Here is an 18,295-nt window from a genome sequence, read left to right on the forward strand (position 1 = left end):
GAGTTCTAATCCCAACTCTGTCAAGTGACTGCTGCGATTCCTTGAGCAAGTCACTTAACTTCTCTGTGCCTCAGTTCCCTCATCTGTAAAATGGAGATCGAGACTTAATCCCAAGTGGGACAGGGACTGTGTTCAACCTGATTTGCTGGTATCCACCACAGCGCTTAGTATGGTGCTTGGCACAGAGTAAGCACTTAAAAACCACAATTATTATTATCGCTAGGGTCTTTGGGAAAGAGTCAGTGCCACCATACAGAGACCAAACACCGTGTGGTGGATCTCTTGCTCGGAGGGTAGTGGTCCCGGAAAAAGAAGGGTCTAAACAGAACTTTACGGTGGGAAGGAAAGGAAGTCATCCCAAACAGACTAGGACTGGCTAGAAGATATCTACTAGAAGGAGCCATCACCATGCCATCTGGGAGAGTTACTACTGGCTATATATTCTGCTGCGAGAGACCCCTCTGAAACCACTTCCAGCCCAACCAGATAGTCACCCTTGCCTGGGGAAGCAGGATGACTGAGCCCTAAAGATTCACTTGGATACTTTGGAGCAGCATCGCCTGGAGGATTTTTCCTCTATCTAAAGCACCTCCTGGAAAAGCGTTTCAACATCTGTGATCCAGGAACCTGAGACAGGGGTGTAAAATCTAGGACATCAAACCAATGCAGCCTGAAGGAGGCCATTGCAGAGAGTGGCAATGGAATTAGGATGGGGCCCTGGGAGCAAGAGTTACACATGCTTCCGGGTCAGGGATCCAGCATACTGGGCTCTCAGCAGACAGGGGTGGCCCTGTATACCAGACAAGAACTCCGACAATTAGTGGGGTGTTTGCCTTAGTGATCCCATAAAACCACCCTCAGTTCTAGTACTAACCTTCTCTCTGAGCCTCGATGTCACCCATCTCATCGTCGACCCCTAGCCCACATCCTGAGCACCCTCCCTCCCTCAAATCCGACAGTTAGTTACTCTCCCCAACTTCAAAGCCTTACTGAAGGCCCAGCTCCTCCAAGAAGCTTTCCCAGACTAAGCCCCCCAGTCCTCATCTCCCACTCCCTTCTACATTGCCCTGACTTGCTCCCTTTGCTCTCCCCCTCACCCCAGCCCCACAGCACTTATAGACATATCTGTAATTTACTTGTATTGATGTCTGTCTCCCCCCTCTAGACTGTAAGCTCATGGGGGGCAGGGAATATGTCTTGTTGCACTCTCCCAAGTGCTTAGTACAGTGCTCTGCACACAGTAAGTGCTCAATAACTATAATGAATCAATCAATCATATGTTTGAGAATGGACCCGCCATTGACGATTTCCAGCCCTAATCAGCATCCCAGGCTTCTAGGTGGCGGCATAGGCTGAATGGCAGGAGGATACCCTAGGGTAGTCGATTCTGGTCCATCTGGCCAAAGAAGGTGACAGCACAGGATTTGCAAATATCCTGGCATTCTGCAATTCCTCAAATCCCATATATAAGATTTAGTACGTGCCTGGCACATAGTAAGCATTTAACAAATACCTTCTGAACAATCAAACATTTATTGAGAGCTTACTGTGTGCAGAGCACTGCATGATGCACTTAGGAGAGTACAATGTAACAGAGTTGGTAGACACATTCCCTTTCCACAAGGAGCTTGCAGAGTAGAGGGGGACACAGCCATTAATATAAATTATGGATATGTACATAAGAGCTGCAGACCTAAGGGTAGGGTGAATAAAGAGTAGAAATCTAAGTGCAAGGGCAATGAAGTTGGGAGTGGGAGTAGAGGAAATGAGGCCTTAGCCGGGGAAGGCCTCTTGAAGGACATGTGCCTTTAATAAGGTTTGCATTTTAATTTTAATACATTTTAATGCTTTTAATAAACAAATGCTTTATAATACATTTTCTGGATATCTCTAATTCAATGAAAAGGTTTTTTCCCCTATAAGAGGCACAGGCTCCCAATCATATCTGCTGGAAGAATAGCTTTGTTTCATCCCATAATTGAATCATTGTAGTGGAATAATGAAACACCAGATACCAACAAGATTGAGGGGCTAAGGGCTAATTTATCAAGTAATACTGTGCCCTGTAAATGAAAATCTAATATTTCTCCACTTTATCCTGGGCAATGAAATAAGATAAAGTAAAATGGATAGATATAAACTAGCATGTTAACATGACCCTTTTATTAGATACTTTAAAAAACTTTTATATTGGCACTGGAAATCAACTGACTATGAGAATGTTGAACTCATATCACTTTTCATTTCTCAATCTAGAGGCCCCAACTGCAATAAAAAAAAAAAACACCCACTACTTTTGTGCAGAAAGGATTCATTCAATTTTATTTATTGAGTTTACCGTGTGCAGAACACTGTACTGAGCATTTGGAAAGTACAACTGTGACTTCTGGACCAATCATTTAGCTAATTTTAAATGAAAAGCTGAATTTAGAGATGTATATTAGGCTGGACAGGAGTTCATACAGAATAAAAGGTAAATTTTTGCAGCCAATGAAACATCCAGAAATCATCCAGTGGATTCAAAGGGAAGTACTTTCCTTCTGCTAATTTTCCTTCCTCCCAACTTCCCAATAATCAAGAGAGCTCAACATAAAAGAAAAATTGGGGCAAAAGGCGGATAAAGAGCAAATGAAAATTATACAGACTATTGCTTTGGAATTTATTAAGCACTTGATATTCACTAGACCCTCAGACACACCTAAAATTTATTTACATTAATGTCTGTTTCTCCCTCTAGACTTTAAGGAGAAGCGTGGCTCAGTGGCAAGAGCACGAGCTTGGGAGTCAGATGTCGTGGGTTCTAATCATGGCTCTGCTTGTCAGTTGTGTGACCTTGGGCAAATCACTTACTTCTCTGTGACTCAATTACCTCATCTGTAAAATGGGGATGAAGACTGTGAGCCCTACGTGGGACAACCTGATTACCTTGTATCTACCCCAGCACTTAGAACAGTGCTTGGCATATAGTAAGCGCTTAACAAGTACCAACATTATTATTTATTATTAAGCTCTCTATGGGCAAGGAGAATGCCTATAACTATTATTAAGGTATTCATCCAGCACTAGTCTAAGCGCTGGATAGATAAAATTAGGTTGGATACAGTCCCTGTCCCACATGGGACTTAATTTAAGTAGAAGGGAGAACAGGGATTGAATCTCCATTTTAAGTTGAGGGAATTGAGTCACTGAGAAGTGTGTTGTACTCTCCCCAGCGCTTAGAACTGTTTTCTGCATACAGCCAGCACTCAACAAATACCACTGACTGATTATTCCAAATTAATTGTGATGTCCAATAGTTATGTAACTGGGTTGGATCAATAAGAGCTATTTACACACACTGAAAGAAGACTTAGAGACATACTTCAGGTTATAGCCACCTCATGATAGAGAAAATCAGGGGATACATCTGGTATTGCTTGATGCCTTGAATTGTGTTACAACCACCCCAGGGATCCAACCTATATTGCTTGATTTTCCTTTTCCTGGAAAGAGTGATGGGCCTAATCAAATCAACTGGTGGGCTGAATGTGACACCCCCCAACTCATATTTTTCCTACTTCTGATTTACAGCTTCATGTTTCTGGGTCACATCATGTGTGCAAGCACAAGGACAGTCAATGATGTTACTTGCAGAACATTTCCGGCACATTAAAAGGAGAAAAGATTTTTTTGTTACTACAAAACTACAAGTTTGGGCTTCAGATTCTTGCATCAGTTTTAAAGGATACAGATGAATTTATAAAAGTGATTGAAGATAACCTTGATGGAGAAAGGCATTCAAAGATGTATAGAGGAGTTTAGATGGAGTTCGCCTAATGCAAAGTACTTTATGAAGACGAGAAGAAGGTTGTTCACCCTAAGTTAGACAAATTCACTGAAGAGGAAAAGCCACTTCCAGTTAGAACAAGAATCTTTGCTTGCAGCTGACTGGAAGAATAACCTTACATGTTGATTCAGCTAGAAAAATCACATTTTTGATCAATACTTCAGCAACTTTTAAAAATCAAATAACATAGAATTGGGACTTATCACTAAACTGATAATGGTATTTGAGCTCTTATTCTGTATAAGGTACTCCTCCCAGCTCCACAGCACTTATGTATATGTCTGTAATTTATTCATTTATATTAATGTCTGTCTCCCCCACTAGACTGTAAGCTCATTGTGGGCAGAGATTGTGTCTGTTTATTATTATAGTGTACTCTCCCAAGCACTTGCTCTACACACAGTAAGCACTCAATAAATGCAGGTGACAGACACACTACTAAGTGCTCGGGAGAGTACAATACAAATGAGTTGATAGACACAGTACCTGCCTGGATTCTAAGTGTACATCATTATTCACCTCAGTTCGCTAAAGAACTGCATGAAGAAATGATAAAATATTCTTATTCCATTACAGAACAGCAAAGATGAATGTCATCTCACTGCATCTTCTATTTTTGTAAATGAGTAGGTGGTCTAGTGGAAAAAGCACAGATCTGGGAGTCAGAGGACCTGGGTTCTAATCCTGACTGTACCAGTTGCCTGCTGTGTGATCTTGGGCAGGTCACTTTACTTTCTCTGTGTCTGTTTCATCTGTAAAATGGGGATACCTATTCCCTCTCCTCAGACTGTGATCCCCCTGTAGGAAAGGGACTGTCTGACCTGATTAACTTCTAACTACTCCAGTGCTTGAGAAATCTCTCCAGCGGAGGCCTCTCCTTCTCCCACTCCCAGACTCACTGGTAAGGGAGGAGGCGTCGGCTTCCTCCTTTCGCCCCGTTGCCGCTTCCGCACTATCCCTCCTCCCCCCTCCCTCTCCTTCCCCTCCTTCGAAGCCCATATCATTCGCCTCTACCACCCCCTCCAGATACTTGTCGCTGTCATCTACCGCCCTCCCGGTCCCACCTCCGACTTCTTCAACCACCTTGACCCCTTTCTCACCTTCCTTCTCTCCTTCTCTCTGCCCACTCTGATCCTTGGAGACTTCAACATCCATATGGATGTACCCGACGACTCCTCTGCCGCCCACCCGCTATCCCTCCTCGACTCTGCCGACCTCCTCCTCCACCATACCGCGCCCACTCACCGACTCGGTCACACCCTCGATCTCGTCATCTCCTACCGCTGCACTTATCTCCTCCCTCACCAACTCTGAAATCCCTCTCTCTGACCATAACCTTCTCACCTGCCTCATCTCTCACACTCCCTCCCCCTGCAAATCTTCGCTACTGCCCCACAGAGACCTCCGCTCTCTCGATCCCATCCGTCTTTCCAAAAGCATCTCTCCTCACCTTGCTGCCCTGTCCTCACTTCCCACTCTCGATGATCAGGTCTCCGCTCTCAACTCCACCCTCTCTACTCATCTCGACTCTCTCGCCCCCCTTCCCCTCCGCCGCTCTCGCTCCACTAACCCACAGCCCTGGATCACCTCCTCTGTCCGCCTCCTACGCTCCTATGCTCGAGCTGCTGAGCGCTGCTGGCGAAAGTCCAAGCACCAAGCCGACCTCACACACTTCAAATTTATCCTTTCCTGCCTTAACTCTGCCATCTCCTCCTCCAGGCAAAACTTCTTCTCCTCCCTCATCGACACCCATGCCCGTCACCCCCGCCGATTGTTCCGGACCTTTAACTCTCTCCTTAGGCCCCCTGTTCCTCCCCCTCCCCCGTCTCTCACCCCCAATGATCTGGCCACCTATTTCCTCACGAAAATCAACACCATCAGGTCTGAGCTCCCCAAAGTCACCCCTCCGTCTCCCCCCTCCCCCCCACCAACCCTCTCCCCTACTTTCCCATCCTTCCCTGCAGTATCCTCAGAGGAGATCTCCTCCCTCCTCACAAGTGCCACCCCCTCCACCTGCGCCTCGGACCCCATTCCCTCTCACCTTATTAAAACCATCGCCCCTGCCCTCCTCCCTTCCTTAACTTCTATTTTTAACCACTCAATATCCAATGGCTCCTTCCCCGCTGCCTTCAAACATGCCCACATCTCCCCCATCCTAAAAAAACCTGCTCTTGACCCCACTTCCCCCTCCAGTTATCGCCCTATCTCCCTACTACCCTTCCTTTCCAAAATCCTAGAACGAGTCGTCTACAATCGATGCTTAGAATGCCTTAGCTCCCATTCTCTCCTAGACCCCCTCCAATCTGGCTTCCGTCCCCTCCACTCTACCGAGACTGCTCTCTCTAAGGTCACCCATGACCTCCTTCTTGCCAAATCCAATGGCTCCTACTCCATTCTGATCCTCCTTGCTGCCTTTGACACTGTCGACCATCCCCTCCTCCTCCATACCTTATCTCACCTTGGCTTCACGGACTCCGTCCTCTCCTGGTTCTCCTCTTACCTCTCTGGCCGGTTATTCTCGGTCTCCTTCGCTGGCGCCTCCTCCCCCTCCCATCCTTTAACTGTTGGAGTTCCTCAAGGGTCACTTCTTGGCCCTCTTCTGTTCTCCATTTACACTCACTCCCTCGGTGAACTCATTCGCTCTCACGGCTTTGACTACCACCTCTACGCAGATGACACGCAGATCTACATCTCCGCCCCTGTCCTCTCCCCCTCCCTTCAGGCTCACATCTCCTCCTGCCTCCGGGACGTCTCCACCTGGATGTCGGTCCGCCACCTAAAACTCAACATGAGCAAGACTGAGCTCCTCATCTTCCCTCCCAAACCGGTCCTCTCCCAGACTTCTCTATCACTGTGGATGGCACGACCATCCTTCCCGTCTCTCAGGCCCGCAATCTCGGTGTCATCCTTGACTCGTCTCTCTCATTCACCCCACACATCCTATCCGTTACCGAGACCTGCCGGTTTCACCTCTACAATATCGCCAAGATCCGTCCTTTCCTCTCCACCCAAACGGCTACCTTACTGCTACAGGCTCTCGTTATATCCTGGCTAGACTACTCTGTCAGCCTTCTCTCTGACCTCCCTTCCTCCTCTCTCGCCCCGCTCCAGTCTATTCTTCACTCCGCTGCCCAGCTCATCTTCCTGCAGAAACGCTCTGGGCATGTCACTCCCCTTCTTAAACAACTCCAGTGGTTGCCTATCAACCTCCGCTCCAAACAAAAAAACTCCTCACTCTAGGCTTCGAGGCTCTACATCACCTTGCCCCCTCCTACCTCTCCTCCCTTCTCTCTTTCTACCGCCCACCCTGCACGCTCTGCTCCTCTGCCGCCCACCTCCTCACCGTCCCTCGGTCTCGCCTATCCCGCCGTTTTCCCCTGGCCCACGTCCTCCCACTGTCCTGGAATACCCTCCCTCTTCACCTCCACCAAACTACCTCTCTTCCCTTCTTCAAAACCCTACTTAAAACTCACCTCCTCCAAGAGGCCTTCCCAGACTGAGCTCCTCTTCTCCCTCTACTCCCTCGACCACCCCCCCTTTACCTCTCCGCAGCTAAACCCTCTTTTCCCCCTTTCCCTCTGCTCCTCCACCTCTCCCTTCCCATCCTCACAGCACTGTACTCGTCCGCTCAACTGTATATATTTCCATTACCCTATTTATTTTGTTAATGAATTGTACACTGCCTCGATTCTATTTAGTTGCCATTGTTTTTACGAGATGTTCTTCCCCTTGACTCTATTTATTGCCATTGTTCTCGTCTGTCCGTCTCCCCCGATTAGACTGTAAGCCCGTCAAACGGCAGGGACTGTCTCTATCTGTTGCCGACTTGTTCATTCCAAGCGCTTAGTACAGTGCTCTGCACATAGTAAGCGCTCAATAAATACTATTGAACGAATGAATGAATGAATACAAAATGACAATAATATATGTATTTTTCTTGAATACCCTCTGATTTTTTAAGCCAGTTCATCGAAGTGCCACTTCAGTTCAAAACATCTGGAATGTCACTTAGTGGTGGAGGCATGATATTACTGAAATTTCAGGATCATCATCAACAAGCATTTCCTGAGCAACCATTATAGCATAAAGGAGTCTGCAAGAAGTACCAGTAACTATAAAATGGCTCCCAATAAATTGAGGGAAAAACTTCCAAGAGAATAAAAGCATTTGTGGATTTATATAAAAGGTATTTTAAAAATCCACTGGTAGAGAAACTAATCATTAGTTCAAGGGGTAAACACCTCAGTAGAACTGTTCTGTTTTTATACTCATTTGCCATCACATCAATGGAAGCACATCTCACTTGCCTAGGTTTGGGAACCTATATAGGATCAGAGAAACCACAGCCAAGACCTTCCCACGGACTAAATGCAATTAAGAATTTTCTCATGTTTGTCCAGAGTGCAGAACACCAGTTTCAGTCACATTCCTCTATGAAAGCTCTAAGTGTCCATTCCCAAAAGAGATGTCAAAAATTACTTAAAATATATGCAGTTAAAAAAACTAACATTCTCTGTCAGCAATAGTATGTTAGTAAATGAGAAAAGGCGATCGGTTTTCTTCTTTCACAGAAAAAAAATTCCAGAACTGTCCTTGCCTGAATGGGGTGGAGAGAGGGTGAATATCAACCTAATATTTCTGAGGTCATGAGCTGTTAGTGCCACCATAGCAGCATGAGAAGCATCATGGCCTAGTGGAAAGACCAGAGGCCTGGGAGTCATTGGACCTGGGTCCTAATCTCAGCTCCGCCACTTTCATTCAGTAGTATTTATTGAGCACTTTGTCTGCTGCATGACCTTGGGAATGTTCCTTAACTTCTCTGTGCCTCAATAACCTCGTCTTACCATATGGGACATGGACTGTGTCCAACCTGATTAGTTTATTTCTACCCCAGTGCTGAGTACAGTGCCTGGCACATACTAAGTGCTGAACAAATACTGATTAATAAAAACAAAAACCATGGAGGTTACCCCAAGAACCCTAGGACTGCACCTCACTAGAGTCAGCTAAAACTGTCCTTCAGTCCCTGGTGTGGCTGTGACTGAGGAGGAGTTTCATGGAGCTTTCTCTTTGGTTCCCCTATTTGAGCATCACTACATTTGCCCAGAGTTTTGGAGTGGGGGAAAGATGGAATGTAAGGCATTTAGCACTGAAGCATTTCCAAGGAAGACTGATGTGCCACTGGGAAGGAAAGTTATCTAAAAAGCAAAAACAGGATTAGACCATTTTTCTCCCTTGAAAAGATCCTACTGCCTGTTTAGTCAGGCATGTCCTACTTTGAACTTAATATCTGATCTTGCTACCTTTTAAATGATCTTCGGATAGTTTCAGTGCAACAGAATATGTTCATTCTGAATTTTAAAAAATCAAGTTTTGCTACATTTCCTTTTGCAAAATGAGAAGGGAAGATTTGAGACAGGCATGACATGTCAACCATGCAAATCCTCAGTTCACTCAGGGGGCGGTAAAAAAAAAAAAAAAAGAAATCTTTGTTACATGACTTCAAACCACTTTAGTCAATCCACATAAACCAGAGCAAGAAAAAGAACTAGTTGCAAATCTCCATTTTCTTTTGAAAACAAAACTAGTTTTATTTTCAACATTCCCTCTAGACTATGAGCTCATTATGGGCAGGGAATATGTCCGCTAATTCTGTTGTACTCTCCCAAGAGCTTAGTGCAGTGTTCTGCACATGGTAAGTACTCATAATACTGATTGACTGAAAAGGCTACCCAAATCATTTTCAATAGTAGAAACAGGATTTACTGAGCACCCATTGAGTGCAACGATCTGTACTATGTATTGGCAAGTACAGAATAACCAAGTAACCCATTCCCTGCCTGACAAAGAGCTGATATCAAATGAGAGAAGATAAACACAAGAAGCAGTACATCATGACACCCCCCAAGCTTGCTTGTCTCCCCCTTCTTTCTTGATCATGAAAACAGAGGATGAGAGGGAAAGGGGTTAAAGTACTCCAACATTGTCATTTCCATACCATTTGTCCCAGCATGCTGTGGGATGAAATCTAGGTATGTACCTGCACCAACTTGGATGTAGAAGTCCCCCCAAAATCACGTTTCCTCAATGAAACCTTCCCTAACCTCTTATCGCCCCACCATATTTGTCCTCCTTTTTGCATCATCTATGCACTTGGGTCTGTACTCCTCAAGCACTTTATTACCCCAGCCCCACGGCACTTATCCTACAAAGACTTTATACCCTGTTGCTTCCCCTATCAGTAATTTAATGTCCATCTCCCCCACCCAGATTTTAAGCTCCTTAAGGGGAGGGGATCCTGACTACCTGCTCTATTACACTGTACTCTACAAGTGCTTAGAACAGTGCCCTACACACAGTAAGTGTTCAATTAATACTATTATCAGCTTAGTGATAATAATCCCAATTGGGGAACATTGGTTTGATTTTCAAAAATTGCTCAAGTACTGAACAAAAATGTCTTTTTCCTATTCAAAATAGCATGTAAGGTTATTTTTCCATTAAAAAAAATGGTTTTGGGGATTTGTCTTCAAAAAAATGTCAATTTTGCCCCATGCATACACAGCCATTGGGTGCTTTTCACCTATCCCATAATAAAAAATACCAGAATTCTACACTTTTTTTTATTTTAAGGAAATATAAACATGTCTAGTAATAAGGCAGACAGTTGGCCTAATTAAGACATCTAGCTTTCTTTTCCTGAAGCTTCTATTCACAGCATGGAAGAGACTAGCTTACTTTGCTATAACGAAGAATATGCTGCTCTTCCAACTGAGAGGAGCTTTAGATTTTGAATTTTTCCCACCTAGAGTCATCTGAAATCTGAAAAATGGGAAAACTTTACCAACAAGATAATTTTCTCATTTTTCAGATTTCTCCATCCTTTTCCCAATAATTTTTTTTGCAGCCAAGTTCTTTAGTTTGTCAGAATGGACAATGCCTTTATGTGCAATTAACAACATGAATTTCAGAATCATAGGCAGAAACTGAAGTAACATATTTGGAATGCACTATGATTGAGAACATTTTTCTCTTCTCAGAAAATTACTGCAAGTGATTTTGCTGCACAGAACCCACAGCCAGGATTTGTTTGAAGTCTTCATCTATACACCAAAAACACAAACTCATCCCTGCAATGTGCTAAAGCAAACAAAACGTGAATGAAAATTTTAACTGTGGATAGCTTACATGGTTAGTTTCTTTTCAGATTGATCAGGGTGTTAGCCAAGCCTTTATTCGGTTTCCCTGTGACAGCATTTTGCCATTTTTTTTCTAATTTGTGTGACAGTGTTGATTCAGCCTTCCTATTATAAAGATCTGCTAGCAGTTTAAATTCTACCCACACACTCCTGAGCTAGTCCCATGGAGGACAGAATTCAATATTTTAGAAAGAGGTCATCACATAACAAAACATATACTTTTGAAGACTTCTTTTTTGATAGTTTTATTTGCTGAGTTGAATGAGCTAGATTTGATTTTGACAGTGATATATTTAACATTTGACTAAGGGCAAGGATGGCATTTTATAATGCTTCTGAATTTTCTTCACTCAGTGGTATTTATTGAGTGCTTAACTGTGTCCTGAGTAATAATAATGTTGGTATTTGTTAAGCACTTCTATGTGCAGAGCACTGTTCTAAGCGCTGGGGTAGATACAGGGTAATCAGGTTGTCCCACGTGAGGCTCAGTCTTAATCCCCATTTTACAGATGAGGGAACTGAGGACAGAGAAGTTAAGTGACTTGCCCACAGTCACACAGCTGACAAGTGGCAGACTGTAGTAAGTACTTGGGAGAGTATAGTACACTAGAGTTGGTAGATATGATCCTTCCCTTCAAGGAACTTACAATCTAGTAGAGGAGACAGTAAAATAAATTACAGATAAGGAAAGGGCAGAGTATAGGGACATATGCACATAAGTGCTGCAGGGTTGAGGTGAATATCAGAGTGCTTAAGAGATACAGACCCAAGTTCAAAGGCAATGCAAAAGGGAAGGAGAATAGGGTGGGGAGAAGAGAGGTTAGTCAGATAAATCTTCTTGGAAGGGATATGACTTTAGGAGGGCTTTGAAGATGGGTAAAGTGGGCCTTAAGTCACCTAATAGAATGTTCTGTGAACAGTAGAAGCTCGATAAATACTGTTAACCAGATATCACAATGCATATGAATCAGATTGCTTACATTCCTGTGTTTTCATAAGCAAGATTTTCTATCCTTATACTGGTAGCTTAACAGTTCTTCCAGCTAAATGATTTCTGTGAATTTATGAAGTTAAAGGGGTGTTTTTGTTTGTCTTCCTATGCTAGGTATTCAGGAAAATTGGAATTTAAAATGAAACCAGAAAGAAAGTTTATTTTCCCTCCTCTGCTAGCTCTACTAGATGCAAATGAAGTTCCCCTCAGAGGATTACTGTGGAAATGGAGGAGGGTAAGAGAGAGTAAGCTGAGGGGAGAATGGCTAGGGTGGATTCCAAGTCTAGCACCAGTTCAGAACCACTGGAGTCAGTGTGGCACCGACTCCTGATCTTGCCTGGGCCTCCTAGTTCCCACAGCCTCCGTTGCTACTGGGAGGTAGCACCCGGTAGGGTGACCAGATGTCATAATCACTTTTTGGGGTTCAGTCCCCAAATCTGGAAGACCTAGAGCAGGGCTCGTTAGGGCCCTGTTCTAGACCAGAGTGAAGGACAGAAATCTTCAGTGGCAGCAGTGACAGCAGCAGTGGCTTTTACACTGCTCCCTCCTTCTGCGGTGACAATGGCCACCACTGCTGCCACCATCTTCACTACGGTGGCAGTTTCCGGTGGGACTGGAAAGGCCAGTTTGGATGTGGCAAATAGCCACACATCGGAGAGGATAGCGGCACTAGTAATGTTAGTAAAATGGGAGCGAAGGCCTCACTTGTGATCCTACCGTTCTCATTCTTCCTTGCTCTTTCCTCCCCTCATTTCCTTTTCTCCCTTTCTGTGTTCCCTGTTCTCTGCTCCTCTTCTTCTTGAACCAAACCCCTTTTAGGCCCCTGCCCCCTGGAGGTGCTAACCCCTCTCTAATCTGGTTAATTTATTGAATGGATTTCCCAACACCAACAATAATGGGATATACAGAAAGCATTTGTGAAAGTATGCAATTCCCAATTCGACCCAACAGGGGAGTCAGACAAAGTTCTTTACAAATGGGAAGTAAGCAAGCCTCGCTGTGGTCTGGTAATGTCTGTTTACTGTTATACTGTACTCTCCCAAGCGCTTAGTACAATGCTCTGCACAGAGTAAGTGCTCAATATGATTGAACCAAGTACTCATATACTATTGTATGTATATCAGTGTGTGCCAAAGTGCTGAGATAAGGAGGAGGATGTGACCCAAGGAGTAGGGAAAATAAATTGGAGCAAGTGTCCTGGAGGAGGTGGGATTTCAGATGGTCTTTGAAGATGGGGAGATCTGGGGTCTAGTAGAGCTGAATGAGGAGGGCCTATTAGGAAGGAAACAGGACGGGACAGGTCAGAGGCATAAACAGTCAAGTGTGAGGCACAGCAAGAAGATTCGTTTCAGAGGATTGGAGAGTTTGAGCTGGGGAGTAAAAGAAGAATGGAAACGTAAGAGGAAGAGAGCTGATGGAGTGCCTTAAAGCCACTGGTCAGAAGTTTCTGCTTGATGCAAAGATGACTGGGTAACCATATGTGAAGAACAATGTTTTAGAAAGATGAGCCAAGCAGCAGAGAAGTAGAGAGACTGAAGGCATGGAAACCAGTAGTAGACTGATATAGTAGGGTGTAATGAGAGCCTGGACCAGGGTGGTGAAAGGAGAAGAAGGGGAGGATCTGGGAAAATGTTGTGGAGAAAAACCAGACAGGATTCAGCATCAGACTGAAGAAGAGAATAAGGAATCAAGGGGAAGATCTTCTCTTACTTCTGAGATGGGTCCCAGACTAGTCCCCATCTCTCAGAACCTTCTTTCTCTGGACCTGAATAATCCATGTGCAAGGTAAAGGGAAACAGGGATGGAAAAAGGAGGGATATTCTAGGCAAAGAAAGGCACAAACTGGTTCCCACACTTGAGGCACCAAATTGGGACTTTTGTCCCTGTTCTGGTTTTTCAAAATTTTTATATTGCCTTAGGCAAAAACATTAGCTTACATGGGGGTATTTGTCTAGCGGGACTATATTAAAAAGTTCTTGTTTTTTGTTTTCTTGGGGTTTTCATTTTTTTTTTTTTACAGTCTGGTTCAAAGATTTTTTTTGTCATTCAGAACCCATCAGAAACTCTAAACTCAGTTTCTGAAATACCTATAAAGAAATCCCTGCAGCTTGCCATCTGAACTGATGAACCAGGAACACCAATATTTAGTTTCCCCACATAAGAGCACTGCTTGCAGAATCATTTTCCCAACAAATAGTAAAATGTGCTTTTTCTAAGGGCATACATTAGTATCCATGGCTTGAGGCAAAGTCTAGATAAAAGGCACTTACTGTTAAAGTCATTTCAACATCAGAACTTTCAAACCTATAGCCGAATGGTCTCTGGCTTCCAGAACACAGATCTTCATCCCTCTTTTCATCTGTAAAGAAAAAAGAGTTCTATGAGCAAAATGAGTGCATATATATATAAATCTATATATACATACACACACAAATGTATGTGTGTGTACGTACACATATATATTGAGAAGGGCTAGCTCTTTGTTTATGCTTAGAGAAGCAGCATGGCCCAGTGTATAGAGAATGGGCCTGAGAGAAGGATGCAGGTTCTAATTTGGGCTTGGCCACTTGTCTGCTTTGTGACCTTAGGCAAGTCACTTAGCTTCTCTGTGCCTCAGTTCCCTCATCTGTAAAATGGATTAAGACTATGAGCCCCCATGTGGGAAAGGGACTGTGTCCAAGCTGATTAGCTTGAATTTGCCCCAGCACTTGGTCTAGCGCTGAAACAAATACCATAAAAAAAGAATGAGGTACTATGTATTAACAGCTTACTTTTATACTCCTTTTATTTTTTTGATTCATTAGAAAAATCCAGCAAACTTGTTCTCACAAAAATTAGATCACAACTAAGCATGAAAATATAGCATGTAAAAAGATCATATTGCTTCCACCCTCAAGACAAGGGATAGTCATGAAACATAAGAAAATCTTCTCCATCTGAGAAAAGGCACCAGAGGATATTACTATTGCTTAATGTGCTTAAAATTTTTATTAAATCACAATAGAGCATCTAGTAGGCCAGAAGCATCAAAACAAATATTTGGAACCAACCGAGATTAGGTAAATGACCCTTGTCATTTTTCCATAATTTGCTGGCTTTGTATAAAAGGACCTATCAGTTTATGAACTACATATGTACAGATTTAAATGAGAATAAGTACATTCCAATGATACAATGACATGCATTTTTCCTCCCACACAGCAGTTATTTCAATAGGCTTATAGTACTCTAATGCCACCATTTCAAGTAATTGAACATTATTCTTCTTCCACAATTGCAGGAGATATTTAAGTGGTCAGAAACTACTTAGTAAAGGTATTAAAAGGAGAAACAGAGGGGTCCTAATGGACAGAGCACAGACCTGGGTTCTAATCCTGGCTCAACCTCTCGTCTGTTTCGTGACCTTGGATAATCACTTGAGAAAGCTGAGGCACAACTTCTTCATCTGTACGATAATGAATACCTGTTATCCCTCTCCTGAGCCCAATTTTGGGCAAGGAAGGTGTCTGACCTATGTTGCAACTACCCCAGTGCTTGGTGCATAGTAAGTGCTTAAATACCACAATTATTGTCATCATCTTGCCCAGGACAAGTAGATTACTAAATGAAATGCAAATTTTTCTGAAATGAAAATTCAGTCCTGTGACATCTTCATTCCTGCAACTTTCATGAACAAAACAAGGCTTTTTGGGGGTGGAGGGCAGGATTTTTCCCTGGATACCAATACACTTCTTGTAGGAAAAGGCATGGGGAAATGGTGCTTGGGGAGATTATGGCCTTTGATCCCCAGACGTCTGGATCTCCTTCTACAGCCCAGCCCATACACATCACTCCTCTAACACCAGCTTGCTCACTGCTCCCCCATGTCTATTTCACTGCCAACCCCTTTCCCACATCCTCCCTCTGGGCTGGAACTACCACCTCCTTCATATAAGCCAGGCCACCAATCTCCCCACCCCACCATCAGGCCTTCCAACCCCACCTCCTCCAAGAGTCCTTCCCTGATTAAACCCTCTTTGCCCAGGTTCATCGTCCATACCCTTGGATCTGTGACTTTTGGGCATTTGATATTTGCCCCACAGCAAATATGTACATATTTATAAATTGCATATTATACATCATTTTATATTAATGTCTGTCTCCCCCTCTAGACTGTAAGCTCATTGTGGGCAGGGAACACATCTACCAACTCTATCATATTGTACTTGCCCAAGCACTTAGTACAGTGCTCTACCCACAGTAAGTACTCAGTAAATACCACTGATGAATATGTCTTTGGTTCACCTTTCCTAGCCTAAGGGAATCCAGCCCTCAGTTCATCCTTTTAGAAGACATGGGCTCATTCTATATGAAGTATCTAAATTCTCCAGCTGGGTAGTCAGAATGCAACTAAATTTTGAGAATTTCTATCTTGGTCACAGTCTGCAATTACTGCCCATAAAAGCACTGCATGTGACCCCCACCACTGCCAAAAAAAAAAATCACACAAAACACCAAGAAACAAAAAAACAAACACAGGCACAACCCTATGTACTGAATTTATTCTTCCATGTGCTATTGTGTAATAGGGTGGTCTAATGAACAGAATATGGACTTGGAAGTCAAAAGGAACCAAGTTCTAATCCCACCTCTGCCATTTGTCTGCTGTGTGACTTTAAGCAAGTCACTTCACTGTGTCTCAATTATCTCACCTGTACAATGGGGATTGAGACTGAGTGCTCCACATGGGATAGGGACTGTGTCCAACTCAATTACCATGTACCTACCCCAGAGTTTATTATAGTGCCAGACATTGTAAGCACTTAGCAAATACCACAATTATCATTAGATTCAGGACCAAAGAGGTCTAGCCTGTTATACAAATTCACTCTCCACAGCAGGCTCAAGTGGCCTGAGCTAGGTAAGATGTATGAAAGGAAGTTGCCCAGTCTACCCCTAAGCATCGTTTCTTTGTCCCATATCAAAGCAAGAACTTTCTTGTTAAGCATGGTTAAAAGTATTTTCCTTGTCGGGGAAGGGGAGGTGGGTAGGAGGCAGTAAGAAAAAAAATGTGGCTTACTAGCATAAAGGAAGCCTGTTGAGGGGGAGGGGGAGAAGAAGCCCTTGGAAAAAACAATTGGGAGGCACAAGTGTGAATTTGAAGGAGGTGATCCACTAGGAGAAGCATAGGTTTGGAAAGAATCTTAGGATATTGCCTATTCTGGCCCATCCTCCTATGGCTGGGTGAGACTGCACATAAATCATCCCTAGGAGAGTGATGTCTAACCTCTTTTATTCAGGAAAAAAAAATGGAACTGATCATCGAGCACATCTGGTTTCTGGACTTTTTTTCTCCTAAGGAAATAAGCCTTTGAAGTTGTGGGAGGGGAAGGAGAATAAATGATATAGGGAAGCTACTTGAACACACAAATGTTTGCATGCCAAATTATTTTGGAGTTCCACTGGGATGAATTAACATAGGAGACTTAGGGGCTACAGTCCTGTGCCTCAGCCTATGATGTAGGGAAGTCCCCTCACTAACAGATCCATAATTATACACACACAAGATAGTGTACATTAGAGAGTGGGGGTTATACATAATTTTAGTAAAGTTACACACACACACACACAGCTGCTCAAACTATTCTACATGTTTTAAGACTGAATTGTAGCAACAGAATGCTGGATGATTGAGGCAACTGTAGTGTTAATAGTTTTGATGCTAGAGTTGTGATCACTTAGTTTTAATTAGTGGGGGGGAGGGAAACCCCAAAACCACCAACTTGTATACAGGGCCCACAAAAATCCAATAGCCTCAGTCCCACAGGAGAATTAATCCAGCTCAGCTATTATAGTTGCTTGCACCGAAATTAGTGAGAGTTTTGTTTGCATAACTGGGATTATAAATGCCTTGGCCTGGCTTCCATAGTGATGTTAATTAGGTATTGTTTATTATTTACATACTCTAGTGATAAACTAAAAATTTGCTCATGATTATAGTTCAGAATGTCAATGGAAATTCTTCCCAAGACGAACAACAACAAAGCAATGTACTCGGAGGTATTTATTATTTCCTCTGTGCCAAATGCTAGGGAAGATAAAATAATCAGGTCAGACACACTCCCTGTCCCACGTGGGATTCTGGGTCTGAGTAGACAGAAGGGGAATCAAGTCCTGATGGGACTGGTTCCTCTGCCTCAACAGCTTTGAGCCTCTAGACCAGTGAAGCGGCACGGCCTAGTGGATAGAGCATGGGCCTGGGAGTCAGAAGGTCATGGGTTCTAATTCCAGCTCCGCCAC

The 18,295-nt window shown here is 43.5% G+C and overlaps 1 protein-coding gene across 1 annotated transcript in view; it reads right to left on the minus strand.

Annotated features, from left to right (window-relative positions):
* PALM2AKAP2 (PALM2-AKAP2 fusion) overlaps positions 1–18,295 on the minus strand; it is a gene marked incomplete at its 5' end in the record, with an annotated part of 366,273 nt that overhangs the window by 133,608 nt on the left and 214,370 nt on the right. Inside the window, one exon of the mRNA NM_001370841.1 lies at positions 14,287–14,375. Within this exon, the coding sequence (NP_001357770.1) occupies positions 14,287–14,375 (89 nt within the window). The remainder of the gene's footprint in view (positions 1–14,286; positions 14,376–18,295) is intronic.

This window comes from Ornithorhynchus anatinus, chromosome X3 (assembly GCF_004115215.2).
Source record: "Ornithorhynchus anatinus isolate Pmale09 chromosome X3, mOrnAna1.pri.v4, whole genome shotgun sequence".
Lineage (NCBI taxonomy): Eukaryota > Metazoa > Chordata > Mammalia > Monotremata > Ornithorhynchidae > Ornithorhynchus > Ornithorhynchus anatinus.